This window comes from Cynocephalus volans, chromosome 2 (assembly GCF_027409185.1).
Source record: "Cynocephalus volans isolate mCynVol1 chromosome 2, mCynVol1.pri, whole genome shotgun sequence".
In the NCBI taxonomy this organism is placed as follows: Eukaryota; Metazoa; Chordata; class Mammalia; order Dermoptera; family Cynocephalidae; genus Cynocephalus; species Cynocephalus volans.
In genome coordinates, this window is record NC_084461.1 from 177,621,486 (window position 1) to 177,645,292 (window position 23,807).

Genomic DNA, 23,807 nt, shown 5'->3' on the forward strand with positions numbered 1-23,807 from the left:
TAACTGCCTCTTTTGATTCATAACTTCATGCTCATTGATTTTGGTGAATGCTTTTCCTTTGTTTCCACATGTCTTTGGAAATTCTAACAGTCCTCTTAAGTCCTTTTTAATTTATTCCTTGTTTTCTGTTTTCTTGGGTTCAAATTCACGCGTCCTGTTGGATTTCTTGGCTGACTCTCCTGGGGTTGGATTTCCTGTGTGCTTTGTAACTTTTTTGAGAGCTCATCTTTTACGGGAGCTGTATCTTCACTCCATGATCACTCATTCCTGGGAGGAAGTTTCAAATTATCTCTTCCCAGCACCCCCTGATCCATGATTCTGAAATTAAAAGCATGGTGTTCACCCAAAGGAGATATCCCAGCTCCACTTCCCAAGCATCACATTAACCTGGTTCCAGGCGCTGCGGCCTCTCCCCATGGATTATTTCTGGCTGCAACCCCAGGGATTTATTGGAGCTGGCTAAAGCTTCTTTTCACCCCCGGGAGTCTAGTCCCAGCCCCGGGATCTGTGCAGGGACCCTAACTGCACCTTCAGTCCCTGCCCACCATGAGGGTTAGAAGCCAGTCCTCATAGCTTCAACACCACACATGCCAGTGGGTTTCTGCTCTTTCTGAGCTATGGAGAATTTCGTCTTATTTTCTAGCATATACTTTTAACCTTTAAAATAATTTATATATCATTTCTATACTTTTGGAGCAACAGGGGAGATTTCCATATCCACAGTATTGACTAGATGTCTTCCTCTTCATTTCATCCAGCTACAGCAGAGCTCAGTTCCACAGAAATCATGACCTAAATTAAAGCCTTGTCTACGGGCGGCGCCGTGGCGTAGTTGGTTAAAGCGCCTGTCTAGTAAATTAAAGCCTTGTCTCCATCTGAAGACAGAAGCACATCACAGAAAAAGCAACCTGATATGGTTCTGCCCTGAAACAGTGCTGAAGGGACAGAGCTTCAGGGACAGATACTGTGCTGAGAGCTGAAGGTCTTGATGAGGTGGGGGAGGACATCGAGTGCTGCTGTCCACAAACTTCACCAGAGTCAGCACCCCTAGAGGGCTGGCGAAGGCAGCTTGCTAGGCCTCATCCCCAGGGTTTCTGATTCATCGAGCCCCAAGTGGGGCCTGAGAATTTGCATTTCTTGGGAGTTCGGGGAGACCCTGATGCTGCTGGTTCAGGGACCACACTTTGAACATCTCTTGTTTGGAAGGAAGAAACTATTTTTCTCTTTTCATTTGTTTGGGATGTTCAAAGTGTTGAAGGAAACAAATGGGAAGAATTTGGAATTCAGACCCTGCTCAGAAGTTTCTGTGGGTCTGGCACTGAAACAGCTGTTTTTATAGCATCTGTGTGTATATATAGTCTCAGGTAGTCCAGAAAGAGATGGTTTCTTGTCAAAAATTGATAAATTGAGCCTAACTGAGCCCTGGGAGAAGGGATTTGCCTTTCCAAAGCTAAATCCAATCAAATTCTGCCCCCAGAGATGGATCGCTCCTGCAGAGCGCGGCGTCTGCGTGGCGAGTGGGAGGCGTCTGCCCAGACTGCACTGGAGGAATTATTATTTCCCAAAACTGGACCTGGGCCCGAGGGGAGGGGCCATTGAGCAGATTGTAAATCTCTTTTAAAAATCAGGTTCAGTGAGAAATCTCTAAAAATGATGCACACAGTTTTCTCCAGAGTGAATACAAAGCCCTGGTTTTTGTTAAAGGGGGAATTCCATACCACCAAAAGGAAAATGCTGGGTGGGTTCCTCTTGGGTTTGCACCAGGTAAGATAACCTGTGGGGCAGGGTGCTTGGGTTCCAATCAGCCTCATCCTGGACCTCTGGTGTATACAAGCTTTATGCCTGGAGGCCTGGGTGAGGAACACCAAGCTTCTTCATCTTGATAATACAGTTTTGCACAGTGATAGACAGAGTGATGCTGGTTGTATGAACTAATGCAGGTAGATGGATGGATGGACGGATGGATGGATAGTTGGGTGGATAAATGGGTGGATGGGTGGATGGATGGATGGTAGATGGTGGATGGATGGATAGAAGGGTGGATGGATGGTGGATGGGCCTGTGGGTGTATGGCAGATGGGTGGGTGGGTGGATGGTGGGTGAGTGGGTGGGTGGATAGGTGGATGGATGGATGGATGGTGGATAGGTAGATGGTGGGTAGATGGATCTCAGGAGAGAAGGCGCCCGGGGAAGAGCCAGGGGGAAGCCGGCAATGGGCGCTGCAGGCCTGGGACAGACCCCAACCCCCCCCTGCCATGCTGGGAGGAGGGCGATAAGATGGGGGGGCCACCCCGAGGCCCAACTTCCCCACTCTGTCTATGGCCGTGCGGAGGAGCTTCTGGTGTGGATAGAGGAGTGAAGCGCAGCATCTGCTGCTGGGGCACATCCTCTCCCACCGGAGTGACCCCTCCCAGGGGGAGCCCCAAAATACCAACAAATGTCGCAGGCCTCCAGAGGAGAGAGGGATGGAGCTGGGCTGTCCCGGCCTCCCTCTGCATCTGTCTCCAGGCAGCACAAGTCCTTCTCTTCTGTTTCACGGGGCCTCCCATGCAATGGGATCGCACTCTTCTTCCTGCTCCTCTCTCTCTCCCGTGCATCAACCAGGCCTGTGCGTCCTGTGTGGCGGTGTGGAGCAGCCCCCCTGCAGCTGGCTGGCTTTCTTCATGCTGTGCCGTGAGCCACACAGTAGCTGTGGTGCTGATCCAGTGAGATTCGGGTCATCGGCTAGGGAAATTAGTCTATCCTGACTGATACGGCAAAGGGACAGCTCCTCATTCCCAGCCAGCAAACATGGGGTCACCAAGCAGTCCCTGGGACCATGCCATCCTAGCCCTCACCAGAACCCAGCAAGGGCCAGTACTCCTCGGGAAGTGGAGGAAGATGTCTGCCCCTCAGATGAGCTTGTCCTGTCCTGCATTACAGCAGCTACCAAAAAACAGCTTTGCCAGGAGCCCAGGGCCACACTCACATCAGAGGGTGTGACACGTTCTGTCCTGGCCTTGACTGAGAAACCAGAATGGACCCGGCGCACAGGGTTAGCCGCCAGGCAGAAGGGCTGATAAGATTGCAGCTTGGCATGTGAGGAATTATTTTTGTCACCAAGAGCCTCTGTGTGTCACCTACAAATTGTGCAAGAGAGAACTGAGGATTCCAGGCAGGTCATTGATGTAACCTACTGATTTCTGTTACCCCAGTTTGGCTGAGAAGCCACCAATGCCGCCTCTGACTCAGGGCCTGGGAATTCAAGGGCATTCTGGCAGCAATTCCTCCCAAATGTCTTTTAAATGGGCTGGACTGGGGCTGGCCCATGGCTCACTTGGGAGAGTGTGGTGCTGATAACACCAAAGCCATGGGTTCAGATCCCTATATAGGGATGGCCAGTTTGCTCACTTCGGAGAGCGTGGTGCTGACAACATCAAGTCAAGGGTTAAGATGCCCTTACCGGTCATCTTTTAAAAAATTAATTAATTAATTAATTAAATGGGCTGGACTGGAGCTGCGGTAATGAGGACGCTCAGCCGGGCCAGGTCTCAGAGTGCATGTACGAACCACCATGTCCCACCTGCCATGTCCCACCTGTGGGATGCAGCTGTGCTTGTATGTAGGGGCCGCCTCCTTGGGACGTGGGGTCAGCACGAGTCTGCTGGACTCACTCGAGGATCTTCCCTTCGCTTCTGGACATGTGTGCCTTCTTCTCCAGGAGCCAGTGCTGCACCACCCTGGGCCCTGGTGTGCCTGGGGAAGGCAGAGCCGTGGCGGTGGTCCTCAGGTCCCTCCCAAGCACCCCTCCCCTGGACGTGGGGCTGTTCCACAGAACCACTGCACATTGCACATGGCACTGCCCTGGCGGCGACCACCACGAGGTAGCAGGAAGGACAACTGAGTGCACATGTGCACACGTGTCATTATGTTGCATGTTGGTGAATGCGTATGTGTGAGTATGAGTCTGCTGGTGCATTTGTGTATGTGTGTGTGTGTGTGTGTGTGTGAGTGCTGGGTGTGTTTGCATGTGTGTGAGTATGTGGGTGGGTTTTTGTGTGTGCATGTATGTGTGTTCTTGCCTGTGTGTATGCATGCATGTGTGTGTATGTGGGTGTGTGGGTGTGTTTTCGCTTGTGCTTGTGCATGTGTGTGTGTGTGCATGTGTACGTGTTCATTTTCCACCCATGAGCTGGGCTGCTTTAGCTCCTGCCAGTCTCCTGACAGCACTGCCCCATCCTCTTTCCCAGCAGAGGTTTTGTTTTTGTCCAAGTGAGAAAAAAATCACAACCTGGAGGGGCCCCATCAGGAAAGTGTATGTTTCTCACCTGAGGCAGCTAAGCAGAAGGGCGAGAGGTGTGGAGAGGTGTGGGCAGCTGAGCTGTCCCTCCTCCAATGCCCAGGCCAGCAGGCAACCCCGTGAGGAAGGCAGCCCCGGGCTATGGCAAGCTGGGGAGGACACTGGCAGAGGGATGGGGCCCCTGTTGCAATGACCACTGCCCCACAGGATCAAGATTCATCCTGCAAATGCATCTGTGTCCAGTGGACAGAGCCTCAGGCCTGGCAGAGCCATCTCGGGAGGAAATGCCACCCTCCCCACACCTGCTATCTTCCCACTGGGATGCTGAGCCAAATGTGAGCGGTGCTGGGTGCTACAGCAAACCCCTGCCAGGGATCAGGAGACAGAAAGGAGACCTAGGAGACCTCAACATGGCGGGGGCTGGGCCCCCACTGCTGCCAGCCAGTAGAAAAAGCTGCTTGGCTGCAGACGTCCACACCCCACGGCTGCCGTCACCTCACACCACACTCAAACATGGTAGCAGTCTTCCTGTGCACATCTGCCTGGTGCATCAGTCAGGGTTCCAAAGGAACAGAACCAGTGTGTGTGCATGTGTGCATGCGTGCATGTGTGTGAAGAGGGGCTGGTTTATCGTAAAAGCTGTTCACAGGGCTGTGCGGCTGCAGGTCTGACATTTTGAGGGTGGCCAGCAGGCTAGAGATTCTGGCCAGGTTTCCACATTATAGTCTTGAGCACATCCTTTGTCTCAGAGACTCCTCAGTCTTTGCTTCCAAGGCCTTTGACGGATTGGATGAGGCCCACCCTGTTATGGAGGTTAACCGGCTGTACTGAAAGTCACCTGCTTAAAGGCATTGTTCCCACCCACGGACACCTTCACAGCAATATCCAGTGTCTGAGTAAATACAACGTAACGTCATGGCTGGCCACGCCACGCTCCTGAGCTGCACGATGGGGAGAGTGCGTTGTGGGCATGTGGTTCTGAGTCAGGCTGAACGGAGTTTGAATTCTGGCTGCCCCATTCACCAGCTGTGTGACTTTGGGCACATTATTTAACCTTTCCATGCCTCTGTTTCCTCATTTGTTAAATCAGGCTTGATAAGACCTACCTCAGATGGTTACTGTGATGATTAGGTGAGAAATGTTATGTAAAGCTCTGGGCATGGCGCCTTTCTCAGTGTGAATATTCAGTAAAAATAATAGCTAAGATAAATAGAGGATGGATACAAGAATGTGTGGGTGGATGTGTGGGTGGGTGGGTGGGCAGACAGGTGGGTGGATGGGTGGATGGATGGGTAAGCAGATGGGTAGGTGAATGGACTATTACGTTGAGGCACATGAAATTGCTGATATTCAACTGTTTTTGGCCAACACAAAGGCAATTTCATATGGTTTGACCTAATAAGTAGATCAATTCACCATTGCTGTGGTTTGTTTTCCAGACGGCTTCAGAGGGTTTTCTTGTGATCATCTAGAAATGGAAGATGTTGTGTTTGGTGTAGCCTTTAGGGTCCAGGGAGGCTATGGTGAGATTAAGCATAGTGGAGAAGTCAAGAGTACTATTAACATGTCTTTGCTTTATTTTCAGGTAATAAAGGCAATATATTCTCACTTTTAAAATTCAAATATTACAGAAATGCAGTATAGGAAATGAAAGCATTCTCTTACCACAATAACCACGGTCAACAGTTTGTCATTCTCCAGATTTATGTGTGTGTGTGATATTTTAAGTAAAAATAGCATATTTTCCTAAAAACACAAGGATGCTATTTTTGCAAATTAGCAATCCCAAATGCATATTTCTGATTGCTACAGGCAGAGACTGAAGGAAGAGGTAGGCAGCATTCCGCTTGGCACAGGGGCCATCATGGGTAAGTTCTGACTAGTTTAAGGGACTTTTGGGAATGGGGCAAGCGATGGTGACCAGGAGGAGGATGGGCTGGCCTGGGGAAGGGTCTCAGAGAAGAGCACCATCCAGGGGGCAAGGGATGCTGAGATGCTGAATGCTCCAGGCAGGGGTTGTGCCCAGTGTTCCCCCTAGGGGTCCGGCCCAAGGAGGTCGCCTTCTTCAGGAAGAGGCGAGAGCAGCCCTGAGGTGGGTCAGAGAGCCCCGTGCATGCTCCTGCTCCGCAGCGAGGACCCTGGAATGAGGCGGGTTTATAGTCACAGGGAAGCTCTGACAGGGTCTCATGCCCAGTCCCACCAAGTTTTTGAGGTGGCTGGAGGGGCTGAGGCCTGGACTGCGGGATTTTAACCCCCTCCCAGGGTGATTCCAGAGCATAGCAAAGTTAGGGAGCCACTGCCCAGCACACCCGCGGCATTCACCAGGCACCCATGCGGTGGAGACAGCTCGGCGCCTGGCAGAGACGGGAAGGGTCAGGGAACAGCCAGGACCGGCGATGGGGGCTTCCACGTGTCTCACTGCGGGAGGCTGTGTGGCAGAATTAAATGAACTCAGAGTCCAGAAAAGCTGCTCCATAAAAATGATGTAGAGACACATTCCCTTTCCGTCGCCTGCAGATGGGAGGCAGAGCTATGCAGCCTGGTAATCGTTTTCCACTCTCGGGCTCGTGCTGCAGGAATGCTGGATTTTTAATAGCAGGGCACTCTAGAAAAATGTCATTTTGATCATGGGGGGGAGGGGGCGTGAAGAAAATGGGGAAGAGAGCAAGAGGAATGGCAACTTGTTTCTAAATAAAGGCTTCAAGAGCGCCGCTGCCCAGGGAAAGCCCTCCTGCCTTGTTGACGCTATGGCCTTAGAAGGTGGCAGCGTCCCCTTCAGAGACTGAGGCCCAGGGCAGTGGTCTTAATCTAGCACACAGGCTCACGTTCAAGGCACGTGTCGGTGGATTCACATTGCCAGGTTGTAGGGAGTGGCGTTTCCAAATCTAACCCTCCTTCCAGTGAATAAGTTCCATTGTCTCACTCCAGGAGATAATGAATAAGCCGTTTGCTGCACCTGCACTGACAGGGAATTATTGCAGAATCTGTTAAGGGCTAGTTCTTATTCCCAGGGCAAGAGACGGCTGCCGCTTTGGAATTCCACCTCTCAGAATCAGCAAGGGCATGTGGAGCCGTCAGGGAGAACTGTTGGGGCTGTGTTGGGCGGGGTCTCCCCTGCTTCCTGGGGGTGGTGCCCTGTCTCTGAACTCTTTCCCTGAGCAGCTGCCAGGGGACCTGACACCTGTGCCTCTCTCTTGTGCTTGCTGTTTGTTTGGGTGGCAATTTACCAAGCTGATTGAGATAATTAGTGGTTGCAACACAGGGTGGGTGTGACAGTTACACTTAGATCATGTGGCTCCACTCAGTGACACCTTCCCAGCTCCTCAGGAAGAAGCAACTTCAGGGGCTTAGCACAATTATTAGGGCTCCCTGCCCCACCTCAAACCAGCTGTGTGACTTTGGATATGTTACTTAACCACTCTGTGCCTCAGTTCCTATTTTCATCTGTAGTAAGGAGAAGGTTAATCCCCCACCTACCCTGATGTGGTTTCTCTTCATCCACTGCTGCTCTTCTGGTCCAGCTTTATCGGTGAAGAATGTAGCAGCAGAAAACCTCATAACTGAGGGTTGAACAGATAGAGATTTTTGTGTCTTATAAGGCATAGAGCTGATATGGCCACTCTACGATGACCACTGGAGCTCAGGCTCTTTTTAACCTTCCATCTGCCATCTTTATTATGTAGGTTTTGAGGCTGGCTCATGTCTGTTACCTCATGGTCACAAAATGGCTGCCACACCTCCAGACCTCACGTCCACATTTCTAACAAAAAGAATGAAAATGGGGCAAAGGTGCCTGCCAGCTGAGTCTCTCCCATTCTTTAAAAACATCAGCATAGGACAGAGCTTTCCCAAAAGCCCCATTCTGAGACTTCTGCTTATACCTCATGGGCCAGAACTATGTCACAAGGCTACCTCTAGCTGCAGAGGAAGCTGGAAATTCATGGGGTTGTGGATGCAACTTGAGCACTCAGCAGTGTCTGGAACCATGGCTCTCTCGTGTCCCACAGAGACAATGCCTCCCACTCTTGCCCCCATCCATCTGTTGTCCATATAGCAGCGGCCAAGCTGATGATATGTAAAAACCAAAATACCAAAGATGCTCTACAGGACCCCACTTATCTGTCCCTTGCCCATGGCTCTGTCCTTGGCTTGCACATGCCCTACCCACGTGTGCTCTCTGCACCAGGCCACATTGCCCCGTGGCCTCAGAGGGACCAAGCCCTGGCCTTGCACCATGTCTTTGTACTTCCCGTGCATTTCAAAAGTGCTCTCACAGCTGGTGAGTTCCCACTCACCTCCCCTCTCAGCCAAGAGGTCGCTGCTCTGGGGAGGCTTCACTGACTCCCTGACCAAGGCCTCACGGCACAATCTCTCATCATCAGAGCTGCGTGGACACATCATCGGCGTGGTATGGACAACTGCCTGCCTCTGCCACCAGACGTGGTTTCATGAGGGAAGTGGTGTGTCCTCACCAAGTCCCCAGCACCATGAAGAGAACCCAGCAAATATCTATTGCTATGGTTTTCCAGAACGGCAAACGGCCAGGATAGCTCCTCCTTCATACGACAGTCTCACCCTGAGACTCCGTGCCCTCGGCACCACATGCCCGCCTCACCAGTAGGTGACATCAATCCTCCATCCGCAGAAGTGACGTTTGATCTAACCCCCCGCAGCAGCAGGAGGCTCCTCTCCATTCCTCCCCTCTCACTGGAGCACCCCCGCCGGGGCCGGTAGGTGAGAGCCCCGGGGACGGCTGTGGAGGGATGGCCGCCCCCCACTGCTGGCCCCACAGTATGAGATCCACCGCCTCCTCATCCGAGTCCTTCTTGGACTTCTGCCCCCCTCACATAATGCATAGGACACAAAGATGTCACTGAGGTGACCCTATATGAGGACATTTCAGAAAGTTCGTGGAAAAATAGAATTAAAAGATAATACAAATCTTTCCATGAGCTTTTTTGAAGACCCCTCATATCTGCTTCCTCACCCAAACCAGGACACTCTTGAGAGTTAGTGGAGGTACTGTCAACAGTTACCCCAAGACAATGGGCATAAATAAGTAGGATGCATGGCTAGTAACTAGCATTAACTAGTACTCACTGAGCATCTACTGCATGCAAGGAAACCACAGAGCAAGGATTGTGGCCAGCTGTGTCTGCTGACATGGCCTCCATCAGTCAGCTACTGGCCGCCTAACAAACCACTTCAAAACCTTATGGCTCAAGACAGCGTTGCTTAGCCCACGATTCTCTGGCTGGCCGTGAGGTGGGTGCCCAGCAGTGGAGCTCTGCTCTCAGCTGGGCTGGCCAGTCTGGGGTGGAGAGGAGGGGGCTCAGCTTGGCTCCATGTGCTCTCTCGTCCTCCACGGGCTGCCCAGGCTTGTTCTCATGGTGGTGGCCAGGTCTCAAGACAGAGAGTGGGAGTGAGAACATCACCTGAGGCCCATGCTTGGACCTGGCGCTTGGTCAGTTCCGCCCCATTCTGTTAGTCCAAGCAAATCATGTGACCAAGGGATGGGGCAGTAGCATGCACTTCTCGACGGGAACAGCCACAAAGACAGACGCTGAAGGGGGACTCCAGGTCCTAGCTCAGCCCTGGCCCCTGCTGTCCCCTCTCAACCTTGACTGCTCTTGGCAAGGAGCACTGTGCCAGGCTCCGGGAGTCCTTCACCAAATCTTCCTCCAGGGCAGCCAGGAGCACAGGGCCTGGGGACCTCGGCCCCCTCACGAGCCCCCCAAGTGCTGCATCATGTGCCTTTGGCTCCCAAAGGAGTCCTGGTCCTTAGGGTCTGGGGCATTGTTCTCCTCTGGCCTGCAGAGTAGAGAATTTATTGCCAGTTTTATCTGGAATTTATAGAGAGGTTAAACTGTTTCCCTTAGAGCTGTGATCGTAGAGCCTTTAAATTCTCTCTCTTGCATAAACATCAATCTCCCAGGGAACACAGCAGGAAATAATTCTGCCAGTCAGCTAATGTATTGGTCCCTTGTATCAAAATATATGAAAAATTACAAGGTCATTAACTCTAAGACAACAGAAAAGAGAGCTGCTCGGGTGCAGGGACCCTATGTTCCAGAATGATGTTTGTGCTGAGAATTCACAGGGGTCTGGTGAGGATGCTTTTTCCCGTTTTGCAGGGAGTTAGAAATAGGGTCGCTCACCAAGTGAGCGGGCGTTTCATTCATTCGCTTTGTAATTCCTGAGCTAGGAGCACCTAAATAGCCAGACTACACCTGAGTGCACCCAGCAGGTTAGGGAATATTCCAGATGCCCCTTAAGGCCTTGGTCATCTGGGGTCTGAGCCAGGGATCGAGTAGCACCAAGCTCACCAGCCATACGGCCTCAGCTGATGACGGAGGCTGGCAGGGGCAACCCCAACTCCCCTGTGCCAAGGAGAAGGGCTGGTGTCACTTGGGTTCCCTCTAAAGATGAAGGTGGCACCCAAGAGCCAAGATGCCCGTGACTGCGTTTTACTCAAGAAGGGGCTGGGATTCTGAAGAGAAGGCTCACGGGGGTCCTGTAAGCCCCCAAGCTCAGCACACAGGATCCATGTCTGACAAGCCTCATATATCCTGAAGTCTGAATGCCACGGAGCCAGCTCCAGGGAAGCCCTTAGAACATCTTGCCTGTAACTGCACTGTTCAGTACCATAGCCACTGGCCACATGTGGCTACATAAAATTCATCTTAAATAGCTTAACATTAAATATCAGATCTAGAATGTCCCATCACTGCAGAAAGTCTTATTGGGCAGAACTGGTCTATAGGTCTATAAGTCACTGTCAGGTTGCTAAAGGGGAATGCATTCATCCCACAGCTATTTACTGAGTGCCTACTGTGCACTGGGCCTCGTTTTGGGTGCGGGGAGTGCCACATGAACAAAAGTGGCAGGAACCACCATGGATCATCAGGAAATGGTGTCTTGTATTAGGTCACAAAAGCTACGTGGTCCTCAAAGCCAGGACGGGAAATCAGGAGGGGCTCACGGTGCCGGCAATGTTCGAGCAAAGGTTGGGAGAAGGCAAGGCAGCCAGGAGCACAGGGACCTGGGAAGAGTGTTCCAGGAGTGGGAACAGCCTATGCAAAGGCCCTGTGGTGGGCCTGTTGGGGTACTGAGGCCTGTGGCCAGGGGAGGATGAGCCGGGGGAGTGGGAGGGCGGGCATCATGAGCTCCAATAGGCACTTTGCTTTCCCAGGGTGCAATCAGGCACTGGATGGCTCAGCGTGAGTGCTGCCAGGGTCCCTGTGGCCTCTACACTGAGAAGGGGCAAGGAGGGACCACTGCAGAAGCAGGGAGGCCCCTCAGGAGGCTGCGGCGGTGGCAATGGTGCCAAGCATGTGGTGGATGGAGAATTCCGAAGCTGCTTCCTGCTGGCCTGCGGTGCTTCCTTTGTCCTGTTTCCTTCGGGCAAAGGGCAGGGGTCTGGAGACCTTCCCCCGCCTCCCCTGATAACGCCATCTCCTCTGCAGCCCCCTTGTTCACTGTCAGTCAACCTGGCAGGTCGCACCAGCACGTCTTCAGTGAGATGGCACAGAGGGGATAGGCAAGCATAGGACAGGACAGGGCACTAGGGTTCAGCAGAAAGACAGACCAATAGGATATGGATACAGATACAGATACAGATGCAGATATAGATACAGACGCAGATGCAGATATAGATACAGACGCAGATGCAGATGTAGATGTAGATGTAGGTACAGTTATAGACATAGATACAGCTGTAGATGTAGATTCATATGGAGCTATAGATACAGATACAGATGTAGATTTAGATATAGATACAGGTGTAGATGTAGATATAGATATAAATGTAGATGTAGATACAGATATAAATACAAATGTAGATGTAGATATAGACATAGATACAGATATAAATATAGATGAAGATATAGATTTACCATAAGGAATTGGCTCACACAGTGGGGAGGCTGAGAAGTCCCAGGGTCTGCAGCTGGGAATCTGGAAATCCAGGAGAGCCGATGGTATAAATTCCTGTCCGAGTCCAAGTCTGAAAGCAAAAGAAGACCAATGTCCCAGCTCAAAGACAGGCAGAAAGAGGGAATTCCCCCTTACTCAGCCTTTTTATCCTGTTCAGGCCTCCAGCAGATTGGAGGAGGGCCCCCACAGTGGGAAGGACCATCTGCTATCTCAGTGTACAGATTTCAGTGTTCATCCCATCCAGAAACTTAGGGGCTTGGAGGAGTTTTACGTGCAGAGGAAGCGCGCTGCTCAGACTTCTCATTTAGATGAAGATCATATGTTTATTCAGGATGCTTGAAGCTGTGCTCGCATAGCAAGTGGCTCTTTTAAAATTAGATGGGTTTATTCACGCTGGCTGGGGGGTTGTGTGGGGGAGTGGCTGGTGGGGGTTCTCTGCACAGAACAGCACTGAGTGGGGGTGGGATGGGGGCCACCGGGAAGGGAAAATAGCTAAGTGTGGGGTGGCTGGAATCAAAGAATCCCCCAGTCATGGAACGTGCAAGGGAAGTCAAATTTGGTAGGAAATCCCAAAGAGGAGATCGCCTGTGCGCAGGCTCTGGAGGACATGCTCAAAGCCTGCCCTTCTCTCTGGCCATCCTCCCCTGAAAACAGACCCCCAGGGATCCACCAGGCCCACAGTGGTGCAGGTGCCCTCGGGAGGGTGTGTCCCAGGCCTGTGAACAGGGGACGCCCGGAGACAGAGGGGTGGCTTCCCCACAGCCCACACCTCTATCCGCACAGGTGTGGCAGTGTGGTGGCAGCATGGAGGTGCTGCCCTGCTCTCGCGTGGCCCACATTGAGCGCACCAAGAAGCCCTACAACAACGACATCGACTATTACGCAAAGCGCAATGCGCTGCGGGCGGCCGAGGTGTGGATGGACGACTTCAAGTCCCACGTGTACATGGCCTGGAACATCCCCATGACGGTAAGCCAGGCACTGGTCTGGACTGGGGAGGGGTGGCCCACCTATAGCCTCATGAGGGAATCCAAGCTAGAGTCCATCCAGGGCCAGGCCAGCACGGTCACACTCGACCCAGTTTGGTAGATGACATTTTCCTGGCTGCAAGTGCACTGGTGGTCAGAAGTGGATGAAGGCTGGCCGCACCCACAATCCACTGCAGCAGTAGTAGCAGCCACCTCAGACCAGTCTGCCACTTGGAAGCAGTAACCAGACCAGCAGGGAGCACGTGCAGCCTTGTGGCCCTGCCAGTAACTATGGCCCACAGCAGGCACCACCATCCAGCGCGCTGGCTCTCAAAGTGGAGCTGATGGAAATGTGGGGTCCTCGGGCCCACCACCACCTGCTGGGAAAGGAGCTCCAGGACCTGCCAGCACCACCAGCACCTGAGAACCACTATCCAGAGCAGGGACTGTACCCTTAGCAGGCATCTGGCAGCAGGATCCTCCACCAGACTCAGGGCTCCCAGGAATGCAGCCTCAGGTGCCATCGATAGGTACAGCAGGGTCACAGAGGTGGGGAGGCACTCCTGGAACATCGGGGCTCTCACCTGCCATGGCCCATTTCAGCAGCCGCTGGGATGCCGAGCAAGCCAGGCCTCCTGCCAGGAAGCCCGTCCCCCAGTTGTTTATGCTTATTTAAGCTGGTGAGCAAAGCCTCCAGGGTGCTGGAGACTGGGCACTGGGTGGCTGTAGATGCTGCCCTGGAGTAAGAGTGTCCTGGGGACCACAGCCCCCGCACTGTGCAGCGTCCCCACCCTGTGCTGAGCACATTCCAGTGAGCTAGAGCTTCACAGTGGCAGTCACTACAGCAGTAATAATAGTGGTGGATAGAGCCCTTGTGACAATCCTCCTATTTCCACACTCAATAGATAGGGAAACTGAGGCACAGAGAGGTTAAGTCACTCACTCAAGGACTCACAGCTATTACGTGGCAGAGCCAAATATAACCAGGCTTCTGCAGGATCCTAGAGGAGAAAGCCATGAAATCCTGAGGCTCCAGGCTGCCTGCTGGAGCCACGGTGGCTGCCCCTCCCCACCCGTGACCCACAGCCAGGGGCTCTGCCAGCACCATGGGGAGTGGGGCCCAGAGGCCTTGTGGGCATCTGCTACTGCTGGCAGGAAGCTGGAGCTGGGCATAGACCAGAGGACCCAGACCAGCGGCCTGTAGAGAAATGGGTTTGGGAATGTGTGTGTGTGTGTGTGTGTGTGTGTTGCCTGTGAATGTGTGTGCAGATGTGAGTATGTGTGTGTGGATATGCATGTGCAGGTGGGAGTATCTGCGTGCATGTGTGTGTGTGTGTATGTGACGTTCTGCCCCAGGATCACCCCCATGGTGGGTTCCCACCACATAGACTGGGAGGCCGTTGGAACGTGGACTCGTGAATTGGAGACTCTGAGAAGAGGGCAGTGGCTCGTGAAGACTCACTTTCCATAAAGCGAACTAATTCGGAAAATATGCAATGTGGTGACGTCCCGTTAACATGTGAAGGGAGCATGGGGCATTATCGTTGCTAAGTGTGGGCTGGGGGTGAGGATCTGCCGGCTCCAGCCACCAGCTCAGGCCAGAGAAGCCAGCAAAGGCCTTCCTCGTCCTACTGTGCAAGGGCTGACTATAAGCCCCTTGACCCCTTTAATCCTCATAACCAGGCACCCGTGAGCTTCTGCTGTGATCACCCCACGTTGCAAAAGAGGAAACCGAGGCACAGAAAGGCCAAGGGACTGTTCCAAGGCTACACACTAAGAAGTGATGGGATCCAAACCTGGGCAGTCTAGGCTGAGTCTGCCCTTCCCCGCCAGGCTGGCCGTCTGCTGTTAGCCAGAGGGCTGAGCTCAGAGCCCTGGGCGGGTGCAGGCACTCCCTCATACCCCCCCACAGTCCTTGAGGCCTCGATGCCTGTCACAGGTTGTTCGTCCCCAACCCTACCCTCGGGTCCCACAATTCCCCCGAAGGACTCATGGAATTCAAAAAGCTGCCATGCTCAGGGCTGTGGCTACAGCAGTGAAAGGACACAAACGAAACCAGCACAGGGAAGAGATGCACAGGGCAGGGTCCAGGAGAAACCAGGCACGAGCTTCTGGGTGTCCCCTCCCTGGGATCTCATGGACAGCACTTTTTCCTCCCAGCACCAACCTGTGACAATGACACATGCCAAGTGCTGCCAGCCAGGGAAGCCCACCCGGGCCTCAGAGTCCAGTTTTTATCGTGATTGGTCACATGGCCATGGCTGACCATCCGTATGGCTGACCTTAGTCTCCAGCCCCTGAAGAGGTCAAGCAGATACCCCATGGCCCAAAGCCCCGCCATAAATCTCACTGTAGCATAGATTGTCCAGGTAACCAAAGACAATCCTATCAGGTAGGACATTGCAGGGCTCAGGAGTCACCCGTGGGAGCTAGGCAGGGGCCAGTATTTTCCTTGGCAGTTGCAGGTGTGGATGAGCCTGGCCTGTGTGCAGCCAGGGACCTGCTGCCCAGGCTGGGGCTGGTCTCCATCAGGGCCCTCCCTATGGGGAACAGCTGCTAGACCTGGACAAGGTCTCAGTACCCTAAAGCTCTGTGGAGTGGGGCTGCTCTGGAGGGAGGGTCTCAGGGTCCTGGAGCTCACACATGGTGGGCAGAGACCTGAGTTATGGGGACATGAGACACTCACATGGCCCCTCTGGTCTTGCAGAACCCAGGGGTGGACTTCGGGGATGTGTCTGAAAGGTTGGCCCTGCGCCAGAGGCTGAAATGTCGGAGCTTCAAGTGGTACTTGGAGAACGTGTACCCAGAGATGAGGGTCTACAACGACACCCTCACATACGGAGAGGTACCTCCTCCACCCTGATGGCCCTGCTCGGGTTGGGCAGGCTTTCTGCCTCTGCCCCAACATCCCCTGTACCCTGATACACCCCCACCTGCACACATGTGTGTATTCATGGAAATCCAGACACCTAAGGGCACAGGCACAGTCACATGTGCACAGCACACACCAATGTATGCGCCCACATGAACACACATATGTATATACTCACATACAGAAGTACACAAGCAGATACAGATACAGGAGTACACATATACACTCACACAAATGTGCCTATATAGGGATACGCATATATTCATATTTAGGTATGCATTCACATGTGTGTTTTCACACGCATGTATACAAATGAATGCATTCATTCACATGCATGTACACATGCACATTTATTCATATGTACATGCATCAGATGTATACACACATTATGTGCATATGCATGCATACACATGCACTTGTGTATATTCACTTGCATGCATGTGTGCCCACATTCACATACATATATGCAGATGTGTGCATTCGTGTGCATACATGTGCATGTGTGTTTATATGCACATATATGTTCATCTACATTTGTTTATGTATGTGTGTATATATGTGCATTCACGTGCATGTGTATATACTCATGCATGTGTACTCATATCATATGTGTACATAAATCCATTCAAACACATATTAAAGTGTGTACACACATGTATGTACAAGTGCACACAGACATATAACATTTGCACACAGTTTTGCTCATGCACACACAGAAACTCCCCATACACACATGTACATTTTCACCTATATGCATGAACCCCAGTCAAAGGAGCCTGCACACAGATAAACATATAATCACTGTTGTCAGGACAAGATGACATATGAACATGTGTGTACATTCACACAGAGGTATACACATTTATACATTCACATAGACAGCCATGTTCATATGCCACCATGCACACATGAATGCGCGCACACCGCGCAGGAGCACACACACTCTATAGCCTTGCCTCAGCCCTTGGGACCCTCCTCAATGACTCTGGGGCTTCTCCGGTCACTCTGGTTGCAGGTGAGAAACAGCAAAGCCAGTGGCTACTGCTTGGACCAGGGTGCAGAAGATGACGACCGAGCAATCCTCTACCCCTGCCATGGGATGTCCTCCCAGGTAGGAGCAGCGGCTGCCCCTTGTGGTGAGCCCTGGGGGAGCACAGGTCAGGGATGACGGGGGGCCCACATCCCAGACCACCCGGCCCTGAGCACCCCAGAGCAGGCAAGTGGCTACCCGAGGGCGGGGGCTCATGGTGGGCCTGCTGGGGCGTCCTGATGCCACCATGGCTGTGAGTTCAGGGGCTCAGAGCAGCATGGGGGCCCCTCAAGGAGACTCCTCCTTGCCCCACCCAGAGGCAGCACAACATGGTAAATTAAGAACAAGGCCTTTGGGGTCAAATGGGCCTTGGGCAAATCACTTAATATCCCATGCCTCAGTTTCCCCATCAATTAAATGGGATAATAATGGTACTTATTCTCAGGGCCATTGTGTGGATTCAAGTGGAAAGGATGGGTAAGGCATTTGCCACAGCATGGGTACAGTACAGGAAACAGTATCGTTACTACAGTGGCGCTCTTGTCAACTAAGTGCCTGCCAAGTGATTTTCAATCCCAGCTCTGCTTTGGAATCACTTGGAGCACTGGGTGCAGACCCCAGCCGGTGGAATCACAGCAGCTCTGGGGCAGGCGCTTCTCGGAGCTGCAGTTGTCTGTCACATGACTCAGATAAAGAGCCCGATGTCTCCAATCAGGAGAGAATTCCCATTATGCTTGTAGGATGGTGCTTCTGTTCAGTGGGTGTTGGACGTTACTTAACTACCCCAAGATCCTGCTTTCTCCAAAATGACACTCGGGCCCCTCTCTGAATCTGAGCCGCATCCATGAATGTCCATCTGGGCAGAAATCGAGAGATCCGTGAAGCCATCAGGAGCCCAGCCCCATGGAGAGTGGGGACATTGCCTGGAGGCAGCAGAAGCGTCACTCGGCCGCGGGCTCACCACAGAGCCGAGCCTCTGACGACAGAGCCGAGGGTGCAGGATCGCCCTTCCATTGCCACCTCCGCAGCTCGTTAAAGGGCTCCTGACTGAAACAGCTCCCAGTGCTGTGGCCACCCATGGAGATGCAGAGAAGCTTCTGAGGAAATCCAATGTGCTGGGCCTGTCAAAACTCATGTGGGAAATCCTCTGGTGGGCACCACTGTCTCACAGAACCCAGGAGAGAGGGCCACATCCTGTCTGGGGGCAGGGAGCTCTGAGTGACTGGCGAGGAGCGATCGAGGTGACCAAGTGTCCCCTGGCTGTTCCTCACTAGTACATTCTCCCGCATGAGGGAAAACCCCCTTTGCCTGGCATGTTACTGCTGGAGGGCCACACTGGGGGCCGGCCTCTGGGGTTTAGGGACAGGGAGTCCGTGGCTGGGTGAGGTGGGGGTTTTCCGATGACCCTCTGCAGTGCCGGTGGTGAGTGTGAGCTCTCTGCCTCCAGAGGACACTAGAGCAGCTGGCAGACATGGCCTTCCTGGCTGCTGGAACCAGGGGCAGCAGATGGAGCCAAGGTGAGACAGGAGAGAGCCAGGCCTGTGTGACAGAACCCCACCAGAGAGATCAGGTGGACCAATGTCCCCATCAAACAGGACAGGGCCTGCCAGTGGTTTCCTCTTTGCACACTGACATCAGTCTGCTTGGTCACTCACAACACCGAGGTTCTCTGTGGAGGCTGCCAAAACGTCGGAAACCCCAACACCTGGCTGTGTTAGTCTCCTAGTGCTGCTGTGACAAAGGACCACACTGGTACTGGCTTAAAACCACGGGGTTCTCCTACAGCTCTGGAGGCCAGAGATGAATCCAGGGGTCGGCTGGCCTCTCAATCTGCATAGTTCTGGCTCTCCAGGTTGAAGCCTTGAGCTTTTGTACCAAGTGCCAATTCCCTCGAATAGCACAGGAGTGTGTCTGTGATCACCTGCCCCCAAAAGGAATGGCTTAAAACAACAGGCTTGTTTTGCTCACAGATCTGCAATTTGGGCAGAGCTGGCTCAGCAGGGGCCAACGGTCTCTGCACCTCCACAACGTCCACTGGAGCTGCCTGACCAGGGCTGGAGTGTCCCCTGCCCCCTGCCTCTCTTGTCTGGTGGGCGAGATGCGCTGGCTGCCAACTGAGACTCAGGGGGCTGGGGGATGGCTGGGGTCTCACACCCTCCCATTCTGGCCTCTCCCCAGGCTGCGTGGGCTCCTCACAGCATGACAGTGGCTTCCAAGATCAAGCGTCCCGTTTATGACCTAGCCTCACCTCCACGATGTCCACACACTCCCCAAACAACCCAAGGAGAGAGAATACACACGTGTAGGGTGGGAGATATTGTTGCAGCTTATCTCCGGTGAGACTGTGTTGGAGAATACAGTCTTCCATAATGTGTGCATATATGTGTGTGTGCACATGCATGTGTGTACCTGAGAGAAAGAGAAATTGAGAAAGAGATACACTTTACATATGAAAAGACCTGATGTATTTATTGTTTACTATTATTTTAAGCACATCTCATATTATCCTTACCATAGCCCTGTCAGCAGGTACTATCATAATCTCCTACTTACGGATGAGGTAACCGAGGCTCAGAGAGGTCAAATGACTTGCCCAAGGTCACACAGCTAGGAAGTGGCAGGAATAGAGACTCTTGGTTTCCTGTTGAGTGTATAGTTGTTACTACACAGTCACACATAGAAGCCTATGTTACGTGGTGTTTTGCTATGCAAAAACAGCATAAACCAGGACCCCAGCATATGTGAACTTAGGGCCCCTTCATCTGAAAATAATGCCCTCGTAGTTCAAAGGCAGATGAGGCCGACCTGGGGCTCCTGTGAAGCTCTCAAGAGTCCAGGCCTGCGGCTGAGGTGCCCGGCCCCTCTGTGGGGCAGAGCTCTGGGCAAAGTTCTGAGAAAAGAAGCATCTGAGGTGGATCCTGGTTGAGCAACTAGGCTGAAGGCACAGGGGTCCCTGTACCCCCAGAGGCCGGGCAGCCTGGCACTCAGCTGTGAGCTGTACCCCACCCTGACCTCCTGCTCACTCACCACCACCGGGAGATGGAGGGCTGAGGGGGCAGGAAGGAGGGAGCATCCAGCTTAGGCCCCAGGCCCCTCAGAAGCTCCATGCACCCCAGAGAGCAGCGCCCACCTGTTCTGCTCTGCACGCTGCCCACCGGGCTTGGCTCTAGGACATCTTCCTGGGGGTGGAATTATATCTTCAGCTCTCTGGCTGTGGCCCTGGGCCAGGCTCCTTCCCATTCCAGAACTTTCTGAGGTGAGAGGGGCCAGGGGGCCTTGTTGCTGCTCCAGCGCCTTGACCACTAGCATGAGCCCTGGGAGATTCAGGATCACCCTCTGGGACGCAATGCCGGGCAAGTGCCCCAGGCCTCCAGCAGCTGCCTTGTCCTTGCTCCCCAGGCTGTGCCAGCGACAGACAGCCTGGGCTGCTGGGGCCCTCGCCTGGCCAGCTCCTCCTTCTTTCCAAAGCTGACTAGTGGCTGGTTGGCATCCAGAGCCCAGGCCATGCCAACCCTCCTCCACACAGAGCCTCCCAGCCCAGCCCCCTGGTCATCTCGCATCCACTGCAGTGTCTCCAGTCCCCAGGGGGGGAGACTCCAACTCAGCCACTCAAGGGCCCCAGTCCACGGCTAGTCAGGGTGGCCTGGGCTGACCCATCTGTGCCCCTCTGTGCTGGGTCTGGGGCCCTCTGGGAGAGCCTAGTGGAAAGACAGGGCCGTGGCACCCCTGGCCTGGACGTGGGTACTGCTGATAGTTTTGGCTGCCCTCTCCCCAGCTGGTACGGTACAGCGCCGACGGCCTCCTGCAGCTGGGCCCCCTGGGCTCCACGGCCTTCCTGCCCGACTCCAAGTGTCTGGTGGATGACGGCAGGGGCCGCACACCCACCCTGAGGAAGTGTGAGGACGTGGCTCGGCCGACGCAGCGGCTGTGGGACTTCACCCAGGTAGCAGGATGGGGTGGGGGGCGACAGGTGAGGGGCGGGGCTGCCACCTGGGCCAACCTCAGGGTGGGAGAGGGCAGCAGTGGGTGGGGGAGGCTTCAGGGCAGAGGGTAGGCCTGAATCAGCTGCTCCCCCCAAACCCCGACACTCACAGAGAGGTTAGGTGACTAGTCCAGGGTCACACAGCAGGGGGAAGCCTGACGGTCTGGTCACAGCACTGCGGCTACCCTCCCAGCCTTGGCCACCCCTGACCCTCAGCCCCTCCCAGCCTCATCCATCTCCAAACCCCAGCCCCTCATGGCTTTGGCCACTCCCGAATTCCAGCCCCTTCCAGCCTCACCTGACCCTGAACCCCAGCAGCTTCCAGCCTCGGCCAACCCCAAAACCCAGCCTCCTCCAGGCTAGGCTGCCCAGGCTCCAGACTCCAGAGCAGAGCGAGGGGTGTGACTCCCACCGTGGCTGCGGCCAGGTAGGGAAAGAGCCAATTCCTTGGCGCTCTGCTGAAACAGCCCCCTCCTGGCCCCTCTGGGGGCTGCTGGGTTGCTGGTTCCCATCAGGCAGCCCAAGGATAAGCAGGTGGACTGGAGAGGACGAAGGCAGCTCCCAACTCCCCAAAGCCGATTCCCACCCACACCCCTACCCAGGGCTAGGCCATTCTTCCCTCCCCAAGAATGAATTGCCTCCCATCTACCCCGCCCTGCTTGCCAGGCTGTCTTCTCACCATACCCTGTCTCCATGTGCACCCCACACCAAGCCTCTGCACTCACTCCCACCTGTCTAAACACCGGGCCCCTCGATCTCAGCACATCCTCCATGGACTCAGCCATCTCTCCTCTGCCTCCGTCCACGGCAGAGTGGCAAAGCCTCTGGTCACTCCTCCAGTCCCCCATGTTCGGGGGCTCTGCCCATCTCCCACCACCTCTGCCTAGATCCTTTGCACCAGACAAGGATGAAGATTCTCCTAAAACCCTTCCGCAGTGGTGTCCTCAGCTGACATAACGAATGACCACACGGGAATGTGCCTCTCACAGTTCTGGAGGCCAGAGTCCAAAATCAAGATGTGCTGGGGCCAGGCTCCCTCTGGAGGCTCCAGGGGAGGGTCATTCTTGCCTCTTCCAGCTCCCCGTGTGGCTGGCCATCCTTGGCTTGTGGCCCGTCACTCCAGTCTCTGCCTCCGTCCTTGCATGGCCATCTTCCCTGTCTATGCCTCCAGATGCTAGTACAGGATCAGGGCCACCCTGCTCTGGCATGACCTCATCTTAACTAACCACAGCTGCAGAGACCATACTTCTAAATAAGGTCGTGTTGGCAGGCACTGAGGGTCAGGACTTGAAGTTCAGGGTTTTCCTAAAACACGTTCTGCCCATGGTACTCTCCCACCTGAAAGCTCCTCAGCGGCCTGGCATCGCATGCAAGGTCAAGTCCCCCTCCTGGTGATCTCTGAGCCCTGGGACCTACTCCCGCCGCGCTTGCCATCCCACTCCACCTGTGCCTCGTCTTCCTGGTCCCCATCCCCACTCCCAACCTCACCCTCTCTTTCTGCTGGGACCTTGCACAGGCCTCGATCACTGTTCCCTCTGTGTACAGACAGTCCAAGAGTGGCTCTGCCCATGCTCAGCAGTGGGCCTGGGGGCTCTGGCTATAGGAGAGGCTCCAGGAGGAGCTGGCACTGGAACTCACTGTGCCAATAAGCATCAAAGGTCCCTGAGGGGCCGGGTTTGGGCCAGGGACGGGGAGGGCCAGCATCACACGAGAGAACCTGTTAGGTCTGCCTCCTGGGGCCATTGGGCTTGGGCCAGGGCATCAATGTCCAGGGGACCACAGGGCTGCCGAGGCGACCAAGGGCCAAGGGGACACCTTGGGGGGAAAGGCCAGGTCAGGGGCCCTGTACACTGTCTTCCTAGTGTCTGTTTAGACCCCAGAGATGAGAGAGCAGGGCAGGATTGGGGGGGGGGTACTGGGAGCGGATGGGGCAGGATAAACAGAAGCTGGTAGCGGGGTCAGAGGGACCCTGGGCCTTTGGGATGGCCGTGCAGTGACCAGCTTGGGGCTTGGGACCACCCCTCATTCTCAGGGATGACTCTTCAGGAAGGAGATCCCTAGGCTCCCAAGCTGACTCAGTTTCTTTCACGGCACAGAGTGGCCCCATTGTGAGCCGAGACACGGGCCGGTGCCTGGAGGTGGAAATGTCCAAAGATGCCAACTTCGGGCTCCGGCTGGTGGTGCAGAGGTGCTCGGGGCAGAAGTGGATGATCAGAAACTGGATCAAACACGGGCGGCACTGACCCTCCCGCCTCCACGCTGGGACCCCTCCACTTGATGCGGACCCTCGCAGACTTTGGGGAGTGTTGGGCTGAGCCTGCCAGGCTGGAAGCTGGCACCACTCCCCCTCTGCACCCACCTGCCCAGAGCAGCCCTGGCCGTGCCTGTGGCATCTCAGGGCTGGGCCCTGTCACCGGGGACGGTGGAGGCAGGCAGCCAGGGCACCGGCCACTCCATTGGGGATGCAAACTCTCCCTCCTGGGACAGGTGGCCCTGCCCAAGGGAGGGCATCTGAGGACAGCTCACTCTGACTCTGAATCACGTGCCTTTTCTACGGTATGTCCTGTCGAGGCTGCCTGGACAGCCTCCTCTTCTGCATGTGCTAACGCCCTTGTACATACCCCGACGTGGAAATAAGCCCACCCTGTCCCACGCGTGAGGACGAGCCCAGGCATCTTCGATCAACAGAGCTTGGCCTCGGGGCAGAACCACAGCTGCCCTCACTCCCCCGCTCCACTGTC

At 54.3% G+C, this 23,807-nt stretch overlaps 1 protein-coding gene across 1 annotated transcript in view; it reads left to right on the top strand.

The window, feature by feature from the left end:
* GALNT9 (polypeptide N-acetylgalactosaminyltransferase 9) overlaps nt 1-23,309 on the top strand; it is a 154,820-nt gene extending 131,511 nt beyond the window's left edge. Inside the window, exons 7-11 of the mRNA XM_063087450.1 lie at nt 12,998-13,183; nt 15,890-16,027; nt 17,070-17,165; nt 20,860-21,027; nt 23,163-23,309. Of these exons, the coding sequence (XP_062943520.1) occupies nt 12,998-13,183; nt 15,890-16,027; nt 17,070-17,165; nt 20,860-21,027; nt 23,163-23,309 (735 nt within the window). The remainder of the gene's footprint in view (nt 1-12,997; nt 13,184-15,889; nt 16,028-17,069; nt 17,166-20,859; nt 21,028-23,162) is intronic.
* Nucleotides 23,310-23,807: the final 498 nt, after the last annotated feature.